The following is a 17331-nucleotide window of genomic DNA, read 5'->3' as shown; positions in this document are numbered from 1 at the left end:
GGCTCTTCTCACTCTTAAATGTTCCTTGAAGTGGCTTGCTCTCTTGAGCACCTTTCACAGCAGTGACCTTGACTGTGTACAACATTCTGGGGTCAAAGTTTATGATCACTTTGGCTTCCTTTTTTGTCATCTCTAGTTCAGTCTCCTCTGCATCTGTAATTGGATGAAAGTAACAAACAAGAACAAACTTAGAAATTGGTTTCACTTGTGTTCTGATTTGTTTATTAAATGCATTCTATTGAAAATGAGTTTATCATAATAAAGAGTTTAAAAAAATTAAAAAATTAAATTATACTTTTTTGAAATCTCCTTTTCAGGTGAAATGTCAGGAATGACAATGATGTTGAGTTGACGTGCTGGTCGCAATGAAGGATACTACTGCTACGGGGGTATATTGGCAGTAAACGAACTAGTCAGCGGCTAAACGGCTGCTGCAGGACAAGTAAAGAGAGGCCTCCGCGCTCCAACACACCTGAATTATTTTAAGCAGTACCCACAGCACATGAAGAACCTCAGTTGGACTCACTCAACTGTCTCTCTCTTCAAAAACAACTTAACAGGGCTGTTTGTAAAAAAAAAAAAAGGAGAATGCACTCACAGTGTCGCCTACTGATTCCAAATCCATTTAGATCAATTGACACTGGCAGAGCATTGAAGCACTTAAGGTAATGTAGCTAAGTAGCTAAAATGTACTATTTATGCATTGACCTTAGGTTTCGTCATTCTTGTTCTGCATATCAGAACAGAACTACAGAATTACAATTATCATGACATTTAACACTCATATTTCACGTGTTCACTGACACGTACAGTTCCTCCTTTATTACAATTATGGTGCATCTGCTTTGCATGACCTGAAGGCAACACGTTGCAAATGGAAGTGAGTGGGCATGTTGTAGAAATGGGGGTGTCATACCTTGCCAGATCTTGTTAAAAGATTATTCAAAAAACTATGTAATGAGGGGGTGTGTCCATCATAGGTCATTCATAGGCATTATTGACCAATACTTCCGAATTGACCACAGCATACTTGAAAACCACTGATTGTTTTATATTTTTCAGCTAAATGTCTGTGTTGATACAGCACACTCCCTATACATGATACATAATGCATCAGAAATGCACAGTGGTCACACTTACCTTACCCTGAATCTTATAACGGTCAAGTCAATGTGAATTTTGAAACCTGACGAAGATGGGAGTGTAAGGGCTCTATTTTCGGCTGGTGTTAAGCCAGCGCAATGTCAAAATCACGCTCATTGGCAATTTGGACTGGCGCTCGGCTACTTTCAAACACATGCGCCAGGATTGGTAATTTACCTTTCTTATATGAGCTCTCTTGCGCTGAGGTGGGAGGGGTGGCAATATCTGAAGTGTGTCCTTAAAAACGTACACCAAAGTGCCAATTTCAGGCAGCGCTGGTGGGGATATTTAAGACCAACCAAAAGCTGGTCTTAGCAGTAACGACATGGATTTTGACAGCAGAAGCGCAGCCTATCCTTCCGTGATGTACAGAGCCCATATGCGCAAATATGCACATGGAACAAGAGAGGTGTTCTTTTTGTGTCCCTAAACCTGAACCTCATTTCCTTTCATTTGATTAAAATCCAAGCATTGCTTCCCCTCCTCTCAATGAAGGCTGTTTTTTTTTGTCCTGCCCAATGCATTCAGTAAGTACCCAAGACTATTGATTAAGAGTTTGGCCCGTGAGACCGCTTTGAAATACATCTTAATCACCAAAGCTGTATTAAAAGATCATATTTGGGAGCAGTAAAAAATGTGAGCGGATATCCCCTTTTTATTTTATATTTCTTATCCTGGCCATGCATTAGCCAAGGAGACTATCGATAAAGGGTTTCTAAAATAATGGTCTACTTGTGAAGCTTTTGCCCTCATGCTTTTGCATTATTCACAATTCACATAGGCCTAACTGCAGTGAGACTTCATTCAGCTTGTATTCATCCCCATTTCCAAAGAGCGCCTCTTGTCTGGCTACCAAAGACGTGCTCCGTCAAAACATATTCAAATTATTCAGTCAGTCCTATAACACCATATCAAGGGTAGGCTATATCTTGCTTATTGAGAACATGCCTCACACATACAAAACAATTTATGGGATGCATAAATACATTTAGGCCTATGCTCGTTGAAGCCAATTTCAACAATGTTGACTGTCAATTACTCATTACTGTAGCATATGCTATTTAATAAATGTAATATCAATCCACAATGGACTAGGATGAGAATATTTCGTGCCCCCTGCCAAATTGACAACAATGCAAAGACTGTCAATAACCTAAAGAACTTGTCACTGCATGCAGTATTAAGCCATGAAGCGTATTGATTGGCCAGTGAGTGGCCAAGCCCTCATCACACCTCCAATTTATGTATTAATCAAACCCTAACCCTTTCGTGCCACTACCAGCTACTACGGCTATAATTCTGGTTGTGAAAATAGCAAAAATATTTCTGACACACCCCTAAACCTATAGAGCTACTGCCAGTGCTAAGATTTACCATTACATTGGGTTTGTTAAAATAGAGCCCTAAGTGTTGGAGAAGGGAGTAAGAGTTACTACCCACAATCCAGTGCTGCATTCAATTCCACCCCAATCATGATGATTTGTGTATGTCTGCGGGTGTCACCCACTGTCAAAGCAAGTCTTCTTCAACGAACAAAGGCTCACTGACTAGCCTCTCTCAGGAGCTCCCATTTCAACCCACACGTAATATAAAAACTCTGACTGACTCCGCAATTGGAATGCCATTCTGAGCAATGACAAACACTGAACTGCAGGGGTGGAGAGAAAGAGAGAAGAGGGAAATCAGACCTGGTTTCAAATAGCATTAGTTTTCTTTAAAATACTAAAATACTTCAGCTGCGCTAGATTGAGCTTCCCTGGTGCAAAGGAACCAACGGAATAGCCCCAAAAGGGCCAGCCTCGACCACCCGTACTCCAGGTAGGCTCGATCAAAAGCTCATAGCATTTAAAAAGATAAACAAATACTATTTGAACCCAGGTCTGGAAGAAAAGGTTGAAATATCCTCCATTCTGCAGCTGGCATGAAGAGAAGTTCACCAGAGGAAGCCAGCTTGGTGGGGAAATGTGCTCGTTCAGCAGGGTGCCAGGGGTGGGATGAGATTGTGTCCCATGCCCCGGCTGGCCTCAGGCAGTTTAGATACAGCTGCTTCTGCTCTGCTCACTGAGTCTTATCTGACGCTTACTCCATTATCTTGACCAACACCAACTCAAGGCCAGGCAAGCCACTGAAGCTACAGCTTCAAGTAAGGACAAAGTAAAAGCCATGGTGGAATGTCATGGAGTAAATCTATACATTGAGAATGGGCCATTTATTAATATGTTTCCTTAAGAACAACTTGAGAAGTGAAATGGTAGGCTGTACTACACAGTGAGTCACCTAATAGGTGTATCAATCATAGTGATTATTATAGATTACAAAATCGATGTTTGGGGTTAATTTCTCATTGTGACTATAAAATACAGGAAAATCACACACTCTGAAGTACTCCTATTTCTTTACTGCAAGTGCACGCCAAAAACATTGGCTCTCTCACTGCAATAAGAAAATGGGTGTACAAAAGTGTGTGCCACTCTCCTCTTTTCTTCATGATTATTACCCATCAGTCTGTGTGTTCTTCAACTCCTACTCCAACTATCATGACTATAGTCAAACCTCCAGAAGACATTCATGTCATAGGAGATGAGTAATAACCCGATTACATTATCATCTTATGTTTAGCTGATATGTAATTATGTTTTCCACACTGCAAGTATAAAGCTGTTGTGAAACACGCAACATAAGTTAGACAGCCTCCTTCAGGGCCGAATCGTAACTTGATCGTTCGTTCTCATTGCTGGACCTTACCTGACTGTGTGCTATAAATAAATCTGTAGCTTTCAAATTCTCCTTTCGGTTCTTTCCATGACACATGCAGCTGGGTTGCGCTCAGGACTTTGAAACGAAGTCTTCGTGGGGTGGCAACTAGACAAAAAAAAGACAGAAAACACAGTTTTACAATAACTGACTAACTCAAGAAGCGTTTGTATATAGTATTCAAAAGTAATATTGAATGCATGGTTAATGACACCAAGACAGTGGTTGGAGTTCAATGAGGCGTAAAAACCAATGTTTTTTGAAAAATAATTCTCCAAATTCAGTAACTAGCAGAGTTTGAAGGGTTTGGGGATTTTTTTGCCAATGGAAATGCATGAAACTCGAGATTCCCCAGTTAAAAGTGATTGTGAAACAGTTAGATTGAACTCCAGCCAGTGTTTGGCGAGGTAACAGGCACTCTCCATCTGTGTTTCAACAGTCCTAAAAGATTGAATCTTGGCCAATTAAAAAGATACAGATTCAAAGAGTACCACAGATGTCACAAAAAAAGCAAAGTCACATTCTCTCCCTTCCTTTGCCATTGATAGCTCTCATATCTCTTTTGGCGGGGGGTCTTTTGTGAAGCACTTATCTCAGCACCAAAGTACCATCCCCGATCTCATCATGATTGCATTTCACCGGAGCAGTCGAATTGAGATTGTATTACAAAGAGTGTGCTCTTTACTTTGAGGCCTTTTCAGAGTAGAATGTGCCTTTTTTTTTCAATTGCAGCAGCGACAAATTGAAAGGCACTGGAATAGCATTTATTCCTGTCTTCAAGAAGATATCTATCTGCAAGTAGAGCGATATACCACTTTCACCACTTCCTCTTGGGTCAACATCCCATCAGCTTTGCACATCAGGCAGTAATAGGCATTACCAAATCCCAAAGAAAAACAAACAAACCACCCAAAAAAAACATTCCCCATCCAATTTGGTAACAACAGAAAAGACTGCAAAGTCACACAAACTTGTCTTGTTTGTGTCCTCATTAAGAGCAGGCAATATATATTTTGCCAATGTATTCTTTAAATACCTTCAGACATTAATGTAGGTATGGAAACAATACAATCAAGCGCATAGAAAGGAGTAACTCATCAGAAGGTAAAGAGCCCGAAGATGGTGCATGGTGCAAACAGGCAAATGATAATACTGTACCGAGCTCACCAACCTGAAAATGGGGGGTGGGTATTCAGCAGGGCTTAACTCTCTCTGAAAAAAAGATGCCTCTTCTCTGAAGAATGTCGCTTCCCCGAGTGAGAGAATTAGAAATTGTGTTGTTTGTGTGTGTGTTTTTTTTTTTAAACCTTCAGAGACTTGGTGCATTCATTTGCACATTTCCAAAACAAACTAATAGTACAACATCTCCAAGACAAAATACTTGCCTTTGTGAAGATAGGGTTAAGTTCTTATATATATTTTTCATAGCTGTCTTTTGCAAACAGACAGAAGGCTGGTGAGGGTTTATGAGGCCTCAAGCACCCATGGGAAGTTTGGAACAAGTCAGACATGGAAAGTGTAATGCATTTTAAATCATCTGTGAAAATGTGTTACTTCAGTGCCAGCCTCTCTACACTGGCTTCCTGTTAATGCTAGGGCTGATTTTAAGGTTTTTACTGCTAACCCACAAAGCATTACATGGGCTTGCTCCTACCTATCTTTCTGATTTGGTCCTGCCGTACATACCTACACGTACTCTACGGTGACTAGACACAGGCCTCCTTATTGACCCTAGAATTTCTAAGCAAACAGCTGGAGGCAGGGCTTTCTACTATAGAGCTACATTTTTATAGAATGGTCTGCCTATCCATGTGAGAGACGCACACCTGGTCTCGACCTTTAAGTCTTTATTGAAGACTCATCTCTTCAGTAGGTCCTATGATTGAGTGTAGTCTGGCCCAAGGGTGTAAAGGTAAATGGAAAGGCACTGGAGAGACGAACAGCCCTTGCTGTCTCTGCCTGACCGGTTCCCCTCTCTCCACTGGAATTCTAACCGTACTACGGGGGCTGAGTCACTGGCTTACTGGTGCTCTTCCATGCCGTCCCTAGGAGGGGTGTGTCACTTGAGTGGGTTGAGTCACTGACGTGATCTTCCTGTCCGGGTTGCCGCCCGCCCCCGGGTTCGTGCCATGGGGGAGATCTTAGTGGGCTATACTCTGCCTTGTCTCAGCGTAGTAAGTTGGTGGTTTGAATATATCCCTCTAGTGGTGTGGGGGCTGTGCTTTGGCAAGGTGGGTGGGGTTATATCCTGCCTGGTTGGCCCTGTCTGGGAGTATCGTCGGACGGGGCCACAGTGTCTCCCGACCCCTCCTGTCTCAGCCTCCAGTAATTATGCTGCAATAGTTTGTGTCGGGGGGCTAGGGCCAGTCTGTTATATCTGGAGTATTTCTCCTGTCTTATCCGGTGTCCTGTGTGAATTTAAGTATGCTCCCTCTAATCCTCTCTCTCTCTTCTCATGCAGGACCTGGTCCCTAGGACCATGACTCAGGACTACCTGGCCTGATGACTCCTTGCTGTCCCCAGTCCACCTGGTCGTGCTGCTGCTCCAGTTTCAGCTGTTCTGCCTATGGCTATGGAACCCTGACCTATTCACCAGATGGGCTACCTTGTCCCGGACCTGCTGTTTTCGACTCTCTCTCTCTACCGCACCTGCTGTCTCGAACTCTGAATGATCGACTATGAAAAGCCATCTGACATTTACTCCTGAGGTGCTGACCTGTTGCACCCTCTACAACCACTGTGCTTATTATTATTTGATCCTGCTGGTCATCTATGAACATTTGAACATCTTGGCCATGTACTGTTGTAATCTCCACCTGGCACAACCAGAAGAGGACTGGCCACCCCTCAGGGCCTGGTTCCTCTCTAGATTTTTTCCTAGGTTCCAGCTTTTCTAGGGAGTTTTTCCTAGCCACCGTGCTTTTACATCTGCATTGAATTCTGTTTGAGGTTTTAGGCTGGGTTTCTGTATAGCAGTTTGTGACATCGGCTGATGTAAAAAGGGCTTTATAAATACATTTGATTGATTGATTATAAGGAGGGGCATATTGGGTGATGGGCATGTGGCCACATGCCGTTGGGTGACAGTGGCCTGTGTTACCAGACCTCCTTCCCTTGTTGATCGCTGTAAGGTCTGGATGCTTTCAGTTAAACCTCTCTGGTGTACTGTACTGTCCAAGGTGTAATGCTACAATACAACTCAAAGCGGCACTATACTGTAGCCCAGGTTAGCATAGCGCAGAGTCCACTCTTAGCACAGGAATGCTGTGGTTTGTTTCACTTGAGGACTGGGCAACGGTGTCAAGACAAGCCCAGATAAACAAACTGCAGCTGTTTGAGGATGCAGTTCTTATTCTTCTTCACATCAACAAGGTTAAGGTCAAAGGCAGATATATACAGTAAGGGTAGGTAGTTCATGTCAAAGCACATTCTGAAAGCACTTGAGTCGACTGCAAATGGAATGTTAATGATGTGATATTATACACAAAAATGTGCCAATATACCAGAAGATTGTGACTTTTCCCTTTGAAATAAAATAATCACAAAGTGACAGCAACACAAAGACAAATGCTTCGACAAAAGCTGCACATCAAAAAGACACACACCAGACGTCTGAGGATAAGGAGCAGCCTATACGATTGTGTTTACCTTGACCCTGAGCTTGCACAGGTAAGAGAGAGATAAGAACCAGACAGAGTAGAGGACTCCATACCCACGTCTTCAGTCCTATAGCTTGCATCCTTCACACTGGTAAAGGAGAGGAGCTCAGAAAACCTGAGGAGACATTAAAAGGGAATGACAATGCTTGATGCTATAGAAAAAAATTACTTCCATTATTAAAGGGATAATTTAGGGTTTTCACAATTATCTATACCTTCCCAGAGTCAGATGAACTTGTGGATACCATTTTTATGTGTCTGCGTCCAGTACGAAGTAAGTTAGAGGTAGTTTCGCGAGCCAATGCTAAATAGCGTTAGCGCAATAACTGGAAGTCTAGAACTGTAACAGCTTGACTGAAAATCTCAAACTATCCCTTTAATGCATTTTCAAAATAAGGGATGGAATTAGAAAAGTTCTTATGGATGTAACAATTCACAGATATGCATAGGTCCCCGATTAAGTGCGTAGGTTTGTGGACCCCAAACAGGTCCAAATGTAACATTACAAATCGCCTGTTCACAACAATTTTTTTTCTCTCATATTAAATTCTTTCTACCTTCCAAAAACCTCATATTTTGTGACAACTGATGCGTCCTCTCCTTCACTGTCGAACTAGATGTAACTGTGTTGACAGTCATTGATCTAAATGTCATTTTGCATGCCGAACAACCCCAGGCAAGATCAGTAGTCTAGTCAAACAGCACATTGTGCTCAGATTCGCATGCTGACCAGGATGTTCCTGATCTTGCACATCTGCGTGACACCTTCAGAATTCAAACATTAAAATGGCTTGCGTGTGTGATATTAGGCATTATTAGTTGAGTGGCAACCTATGTAATTTGCTAGGTTATTTTTATCTATGTGCTTTTGAAAATAGTGTTTTACCGGTATAAAATTAAGCTACCTGAGACACAACCCAGTGTTGTTTCCTCATAATTTCAACCCAAAAAAAGCAATGTGATGACGTTGAATCAACGTGGAAAACTGTTTGGATTTGCTAAAAGTCATTAACGTAAGGGCATTTTCTCTTTTTTTAACCCATCTTTTAAACGTAATCCAATGATGTTGAATTCACGATAGTTAAAAACTCAACCAAATGTAAATCAAAACTAGATGTTGAACTGAGGTCTGTACCCAGTGGAAACTCTCATCTGGCTATACCTGCTGAACAGGGCTTACTACAATAGATTTTATTTGTATTGTTCAGGTTCACCATCAGCAATAGTTTTGGTAGTTTTACTTTAAACAATCAGTGTATATAATTATTTGTAGATACACAAGGTAAAGTTGATAATTTCATAATGAGGACAGTAATCACACGAGGCACACTGCATGGCCAAAGCAAGAGGTGAAGAGAAGATCCCTCAGTAAAAACTTCCAAGTGGTCAAAACAATTCCATTTTGAGATGGGGTGGAATCCAAAGTTGTGCAATATATTCATTGGCTATGTAATAACAAATTTGTAAACAACTAATATTGATACATTAGTAGCTCAAACACATAATCTGCAAAAATGACAAGTTAATTAGTGGGTGACAATTTCAGAACCAAAGTGGGGGGGTGGACAAAAAACCTAGGCTACATTGCCCCCAAATCTGATAGTGGTATTGGGATGGTAGATGCCTTGTCTCTCTTATGGCTCAGCTAAGGTGCCTAGATAGTACATACACCATATACATACATAATTTACACACACACACACCACACACACACACAAATCCAGCTCAGAGAGGCCCATTTCATGAGCTCCATCAGCAGCAGATTTTAATTTAGAATAGAAAATGTACGTGTTTATGCAACAAATGTTAGTGCATCGTATCGTATTACATCAAACCAAATCGCTTCGACTCGTTCTCTAATCAAACCAATTCGCATGGAATCATTTCAAACTAAAACGTATTGTTCCTGTATCGTATTGGAGCTCATGTATCTAGCACGGAGGAGGTTGGTGGCACCATTTTTGGGGAGGTCGGGCTCGTGGTAATGGCTGGAGCGGAGTAGGTGGAATGGTATCAAATACATCAAACACATGGATGAATCATCTTGAAAGGGAAAGATGCACATCCCTATAAGTTATAGAGCAATACAATAAATATTATTAATAAACTTCAAAGAATGTAGATACAAAAGTGCATTCCCATTTAAATTTCAAATAACTTTGGAAACAAAGAACTCATCAAAGCATTTAAACTTTGACATAACCATACTGACACCCATAAACCGTTCAAATGATCTTTGAAACGTGGCATGATCCTGCAGAGTACCGTGGCAGGAATAAAATGCATGCAAGTATGCAAAATGAATTAGTATTTTTTTTTATTTTTATGAGGGTGTAAAAAAAAAAAGATGATGTCACACCTTCACCTTTAACTCAAACTTATGCAAACATTTCAACAGGAATACTTCATCATTAGGCTAGCTGACATTTCAAAGAGCACGTCAATTCGCCATGCCTAATCATTCTCCTCGGCTAATAAATAGCATTCTAATCGTTGCATTTTGAGAAATTGCAGGAGTAACCTACAGGCAAAGCACAGTAGTAGTCAACTATCCTCGATAATGGTTCGTGTAGGCCTACAGATTTAGGAAAACATTGAAAACGACTGTACGTTATATTTTAATTATAAATGAGATAAACAAACAGTATCGACGATATACAACAGATAAAGTAAATTGACAAAACCAAATTTGCATAAATTGTCAAACGCGCCCCCACGACCACCACTGACAGGTGACGTTCCACTTCCTACCACTTCTACTTTGAATGTGTAGACATAAAACACTTACTTTATCCCAAACGAAAGAAAATATATCATACCTTTTTCAAAACATTTGTTTACAGGTAGTATTGCTCCAAATGGACCCTTCATGCGTGTCTTCCTTCGCCGGCTGTTGGCAAACTATCTTCAGCTCGCGCTTCTTCAGTGTCAGATTTGCGAAAGTGGGTGTATCCCGCGTTGCTATTCGTTCACCCATCCCTTGAGCTTTTCATTCACCCATCCCCTGAGCTATTCATTCACCCATCCCTTGCGCCAATCATTCACCCATCCCTTCACCTCGTTAAATCTCGATAGAGGCAGATAAATAAATGTCTGACCGCCCGCGGGGCAGACTATCTGTTTTTAACATTCGTCTGCGAGCTTTTTTTCAGGTATGTATTTTTCGCGCGCTTCTGGTCAGCACGAGCGCGTGCAATTGTTCGTTCCTCTTAGGGGAGAATGTACTGATTTGGTTGAAACATTTAGGTAGCTTAATCAGCCAGCCATATGGCATCTTGGCATAATGCATATTATTATTATATTACATACACACACATACATTCGTGTTGTTACGTAGGCCTATAACAACAATATTTACCTGTGAACCTGCTACATGAGTGGTTTCCGAGTAGCCTAGTCCTCTCAAAATCTGAATATGTCAACAATTTTAGGTTTCAATTTATAATATCTATTATTTGTTTGCATTCCATCTATCTGGCTGTCATATCATCAGGGTGCATGATGCAAGTTGTTCTTGGCTAAATATGAAATGGGACATGTATGAAAGTGTCTATCAATCTTATACTTCTGTAACCAAAATATGTACCATCAGGGTACGTTTTATTTGATTGGTTGGGTAAGGGCTAAAATTATTTCTGGAAAGTAACTTTGTTAAAAAATACCTTTCTTGACCACATCAAATGTGTTAATGCCTGTGGAAGTAAGCCCAGTGGAATCCAGGAACCTTGGGACATCCCTACCTGAAAACCCTAACCTTAACCCCTGCCCTAATCTTAACCATAACCATAACCCTTACCTAGCCCTAACCTTAACCTTTTTAAATGTCAACTTCAATGGAGTAGGGGCGTCCCAAGGATCCATTTAGCACGCACCCAAGTTAAGATACTATTAACTTAGAACATATAGCAGCAACCTTAGTACAACCTAGCAACTGCTTCAGGAGGTTTGGACCTATTGGAATAATGGTTAAGGTGTTGAACTGATGGTCAGAGTCCCTGGCAGGTTACCCCCGAATTTGCCACATTGGTGTTATGAGTAGGATGGCACTCCAGTGCAGCCTAAACATTTTTTTATGAATATCCAATCAAGTTTAATGTTTCACACAATTCATTTTTTTATTAAATGGTTCCAAACACACTGTCCATTGATGAATGAGCAGTAGTTTGATGTGAGATGGTCTAATCAAAACAGCTATCCCGAAGTTTCTCAAATAAGTTAAAAATATATATATTTTTCAACAGCAAGGGCTGTTTTTGCTGTTGAATTATTATTATTATTTTTTACTTATTTGAGTAACTTCGGGATAGCTGTTTTGATTAGACCATCTCACATCAAACTACTGCTCATTCATCAATGGACAGTTAACACGTCATTGACTTAAGGATGACTGAATGCAGTACAGTTAGCATGGGTAACCCCATGCAGTCTTAGGCTACGCACCTTTCCCAGTTGGCCCAATGTCAAATGTTTCTCTATAAACACAGAGGGGTAGTTAGGAACGCCATGTTTTAGGTATAGTCATGACAGCAAGGTCATGGTCATGACATAGGTGATAAAGAATAATATTTATAATAATCCCCCCACTAGATGGAGTTTGAAATAGCTCACTATTTCTGCCCTTGACACATGCCCTGACCCATCTAAAGAGCATGCTATGCTACTGCACTTAAACCCTTGAGCCCTTAGCCCCTGTAATGCCCTCAAGAGAGATATCTTAACCTACATTTCCTACACTAACTGGCGCGAAGCTGGATATGTTTGTATCCCTCTATTACTCTGTAGTGATAGCAGCCCTAATAATAATGTGGGGAAACAATCTATAATGCAGGGAAATAGCTTGTAGTTTGTTATTGGCCATGCACTCTTATAATCTCCACTGGGCACAGCCAGAAGAGGACTGGCCACCCCTCACCCCTCAGAAGCTGGTTCCCCTCTAGGTATCTTCCTAGGTTCCTGCCTTTCTAGAGAGTTTTTTTCTAGCCACCTTGCTTCTACATCTGCATTGTTTACTCTTTTGGGTTTTAGCCTGGGTTTCTGTATAAGCTCTTTGTGACATAAGCTGATGTAAAAAGGGCTTTATAAATAAATGTGATCGATTGATTGTAATATTGTTGTGGCAGGTGACATCAAACAAACATGATGACAAAACAAAAAAACATATTAAAGTACTGAAAAAGCCTGTTAAAGAGATTTGGATATTCATTCAATGAGATCCAATTTGCGAATATGAGTTGTATATGTGGTACATACTGCCACCTGGTGGTCAGAGTCATGTATAATCTATGGCTCTGTTTACGTTGTTGAATGTTGTTCCTTATATTATAGTTCATTATGTAATCTATGATATTATAGCACCATGCTCTCCTTGACCAGATATTATGTCCACTTAATCTATGAATGCCAATGTGATCCTGTCGATCTTGATCTTCAAGGTCATTTCTTATTTTATTGCAGTTTAAAGTACCTGTCATGGTTCAATACATGCTGTTACTTTATTGCCATTAGATTGAAACAGAGTAAAAATTCTAGCCATAATCTTGATGTAGCTAAAATAATTTGCTTCATTTGATGTGATTCCTTTTTTTTTTAAGATTATAAAATGTATTATTTGCAAGTGATGAATCATATCATAAACATTGATACATTGAAATACACATTTGCTAATATTTTGAATTGAATTACTTTATTGTATTAATTCATTGGCTAATTGAAATATTTACACACTAATCAAACACTAACACAAATGTAGATACTCCTTGCTGGCCTGCCTGCACTAATACCCTCTAAAGATCAGTTGATCATAGCAAATGTATAGGGTCCGGCTACAGTGTATGGCTATATACAAGTACACATCCTTTAGTGCTTTTGGTCCTTCATACCTTATGTTGGACCATGTGATCATGCATTACACTTGAAGTATTCTACAAAATGCACAATATCACTGCTATAACCTATCTATTTCACTTTGACATAATACATTCATTTGTTGTTTTAAAAAAAAGAAGGATTAACATATTGATAGGCTACTACTGACTGATTATTTGAACTTTTGTCAGTATTGTGGATTTCCAAAAACATTGCAATGGAATCAGATTTGTTTTAATTTGATTTGAGAAACCGAGATGACATTCAAGCCTTTTTATGCAGCTAGGCAGTATGTGGTCTGCAGTTTGACAGTATTGTGCTATTTCCAGGCCAATATAAGTAGAATGTTTAAATTGCTCCTGCTACCAAACTTAAGAATTCAATGCCAAACATATTCAAAGCAAAATGCCAAGCTAATTCAACAAAACAACTTATATTTAAAAACACCTCTGCCATGTCAGAAAGCATGGAGTTGTTTACAATATGTGCCACATCACTTATCAACAACACCCTAAATACTAGTCTTTCTAGGAAGGAACCCTCTATTGGAGCATAGGAGGGAGTGGATGGAAAAGCAAACAGCAGGGGATGAGTAGGCAATGAGTAGGCGAACAGGTCAAAAGTCTAAACCGCCTCAAGAGAACAAAAGCACAAGCTGGAACCATGTTAACCACGGAACACTGGTCAGTCTTGGACTGATGATGTAAACACACGTCTTCACAGTGGGGCCCATCAGGTTTCTGTGGGGTCGCTGTTTCTGTGACCCTCGTCTCAGGTCGATGATGTAGCTAAGTCCATTTGGCTCCATATCAAGGTCATAAGGTTTCTATGGATTTATTTGGGCCAATACAGTCCACATTCTTACTCTACGTTTCCAGCGCCAAGAGCCAATGGGTGACTGAGACCTTAAATTGACTGTAACCGAATACAATACAACCTCATCCTCAACAATCAGACTCCTCCATAATCTCCATGACCACGGTTCGTTTTCCAGTGAGGATGAGGTTTCTGACCATCTTGTAGTCCAGAGACAGGACGTTCAGACCATTGACAGAGACCACAAACTGGCGCACCTGGAAAACAGACTTTGGTCAAATATTGTACGTACTGAATATAATTTATGAGAGCTGCATATAGCAGAGGAAGACGTTTATTGCGTACCCATCTAACAATATTGATTTGACAAAGCTATCAACCTGGAGGCACTGGAGCTGCTCTTTACACTACATGTCCCACAATGCCATGGTACTCACCTTCACTCCTACTGCTGCTGCAGGCCCACTGGGGTCCACTGCCTGGATGTGACATGGCCTACTCCCCCTGACCACAAATCCCCAGCCCACCGCATCACCCACAATCTGGAGATAGATTGATCAGATTACTTAAAAAGAAAATAGTCAGTAAAATCACAAATATAATGTACTCATGAAAAAGGTTATGGATTTGAATGATATTTGGTTGAGTTTCATGCTTTTGGCATGAATAAGAGATAACACTGTGGTAACGTACTGTAAATGTCCTCTTTATGTATGGGCCTCCTGGTCTCTGCAGCTCCTCTGGACTCACTTGTCTCTTCAGCACTGTCAATGGAACAAACACTTAATCAGCAGGTTCTCAGTGTAATCATGAACAGTGGTGTTTATATTGAATCTGTACAGTAGATAGGACGTGATAGAGCTTTAGATGAAGACCAAAGAGACTCTTACCTGATTTGGGGTTTGACAGCACAGGTGAGGTAGGGGTAAGCGTGGGGCCTCTGTTATAATACCCACTGTTGCCACTACTAAGACTGTTATCATGCGCCCCAGACACCATCTTTCTTTCCTTGGATGGAGTGACTGAGAGGAGAAGAAGAATATATAGAGATATCGCACAGAGAGAACATATACATGTTGCATAATTGAGAGTGATTGACAAAGTGTACTGAGAGGAAAAAGCACTAATAACGAAAGGAAGCCATGTTATTCATTCTGAAATTTCATACACACATTCAGAACTGTTTACTGTGCTGTAGTATCTATAGTAGAACACATCAAACACACACCACACCCCCCCCCCTGCCTCCCATTTCATATCTGAGTGTTTTGAAAGAACTAAGCGTCTGCTGTTAATCAAATATAGCCACACAATGTGCTGTATCAACACTCCCTGACCTGATTGATATCACAATAACACTTCCTGACAAGCTAATATTTATGTACCAGCCTATCCATGTAGCTATGGATACTGCAGTTAGCTACATAACAATCACCAGCATACCATTATGATGGCACATAAAGTAAAGGTAGAATTCACCCCCCGTCAAACTCAATGCAATAATGCTTTCATCTATGTTCTGCATCTCTTCTAATTTATAGTTTAATATAATCTATCATTTGTCATCAATAAAATTGTTCTCAATCTCTCCAAAATAACAAATAAATGTGATCATTTAAAAATACTTAGTAGAGCCCAAGTACAAGTGAAAACAGTTCCACATTTACTTGTGGACAAATTCAATATACCTAAAATCAACACTTTTTTTTTTTTGCCTCACATAATAAAAGTAGCCCTTACCAGCTGTCCGAGGTCCCATAATAAAATTAAATTCACTTCAAAGGTTTGCCAGCCAAAGTGCCAAGTAACTTGGAAAGTTGCTGTCTAATATTTCTGATGCTGCAGTCAGCTATGGTGCTCCGGTGTAAATGTTAAATGTTAACCCCCAGAAAGAGTAAACAGTCTAGGCTTGCTGGGAGGGAGGGAGAGGGAGGGAGGAGTTGAGGGATGCCTTGTTGCCAGGCTATCCCAGGGTAGGAGATAAGAGCTGAGAAAGGCATTGGGATCACTAATGCTCTAATGGAGGTAGGGACAGACACAGTGGAGTTTTCCACTGGTCACTGTGGTCAGGCAAGATGGAGTGGAATGACTGGACATTCTCTGTTACACATACGCACACATAAACACACACATTCTCTGTCATGGTATATGGATGAGAGACGTGGACAGCAGGAAGGTTCAACCTTATCAACAACAACAACATCCACAATGACATATAGACAAACAAACTGCTGATAATGGCCTAGTGATAGTGGCATTCTGTGAGATAAATCAAGAACATTCCTAGCCGTTGTCAGCATGATATTCAACGTATTTACCCAATTATATAAGAGGCCTATATAATAGCATTGGTCATTTGAAAACAAAGAAGCTATCAGAAATATAAGAGCAGTAGCAAATAGAACATAATAGGATCAAACATACTTGTTTCTAGAAACAAAAGTGTCCATGAGTTTGCTGGCTGTCATTGAGGTCAATGAACCTGTTCAACCCCTTTTAAAACAGTATGATACAGTGATTTTGCTGTATAGTTTACTATCACTGTCCTGGATTATGTGAACTATATCCAAGAGAAAGTTTCTTGTATAATTCAATGACAAACCAAGATGATCATCAAACCAAGATGATCATTGACCACACACCAACACTGAGTGCACCCTAATCCGTAGTATAACATTAATGACCTCTATCCTGCAATAGCAATGTCTCTTTCCTCTCACATTGCTAAACGGTAGAGACATACATCAAATCAAATGTCATTTGTCACATGCGCCGAATACAACATGCTTACTTGCAAGCCCTTAACCAACAATGCAGTTCAAGAAATAGAGTTAAGAAAATATTTATTAAATTAACAAAAAAATTGTTTTTTAAATATCAAATCAAAAAGTAACAGAATAAAATGACATCAAAATAACGAGGCTATATACCAAGTGGGTACAGGTTAATCTGTAAAGTGACTATGCATAGATAATAAACAGTGAGTAACAACAGTGTAAAAACAAAGGGGGGGGGGGTCATTTGAGTAATTGTTCAGCAGTCTTATGGTTTGGGGGTAGAAGCTGTTAAGGAGCCTTTTTGGTCTTGGCGCTCC

General features: G+C 40.3%; 2 protein-coding genes across 5 annotated transcripts in view; both read right to left on the bottom strand.

Moving 5' to 3' along the window:
* LOC139391739 (collagen alpha-1(XIV) chain-like) overlaps positions 1 to 10447 on the bottom strand; it is a 98864-nt gene extending 88417 nt beyond the window's left edge. For both annotated transcript variants that reach the window (XM_071139244.1, XM_071139243.1), the window contains exons 1-4: positions 10376 to 10447; positions 7546 to 7671; positions 3889 to 4005; positions 13 to 153 (exon numbers count right to left, since the gene is read on the bottom strand). In XM_071139244.1, the coding sequence (XP_070995345.1) occupies positions 13 to 153; positions 3889 to 4005; positions 7546 to 7636 (349 nt within the window). In that variant the 5' untranslated portion in view covers positions 7637 to 7671; positions 10376 to 10447. The remainder of the gene's footprint in view (positions 1 to 12; positions 154 to 3888; positions 4006 to 7545; positions 7672 to 10375) is intronic.
* A 2775-nt stretch (positions 10448 to 13222) lies between these two features.
* The window catches only part of LOC139391629 (DEP domain-containing mTOR-interacting protein-like), a 29397-nt gene continuing 25288 nt past the window's right edge, over positions 13223 to 17331 (bottom strand). For 2 of the 3 annotated variants that reach the window (XM_071139010.1, XM_071139009.1), the window contains exons 2-5: positions 15128 to 15259; positions 14931 to 15001; positions 14675 to 14779; positions 13223 to 14494 (exon numbers count right to left, since the gene is read on the bottom strand). In XM_071139010.1, the coding sequence (XP_070995111.1) occupies positions 14366 to 14494; positions 14675 to 14779; positions 14931 to 15001; positions 15128 to 15236 (414 nt within the window). In that variant the 5' untranslated portion in view covers positions 15237 to 15259 and the 3' untranslated portion in view covers positions 13223 to 14365. Of the gene's footprint in view, positions 14495 to 14674; positions 14780 to 14930; positions 15002 to 15127; positions 15260 to 15977; positions 16118 to 17331 lie in introns of those variants that run through there. The other variant, XM_071139008.1, reaches the window with a different exon arrangement.

The sequence above is a fragment of the Oncorhynchus clarkii genome, chromosome 32 (assembly GCF_045791955.1).
Source record: "Oncorhynchus clarkii lewisi isolate Uvic-CL-2024 chromosome 32, UVic_Ocla_1.0, whole genome shotgun sequence".
Taxonomy (NCBI): domain Eukaryota; kingdom Metazoa; phylum Chordata; class Actinopteri; order Salmoniformes; family Salmonidae; genus Oncorhynchus; species Oncorhynchus clarkii.
The sequence above is the reverse complement of the archived record's forward strand: the minus strand, read 5'-3'. Positions and strand labels throughout refer to the sequence as shown.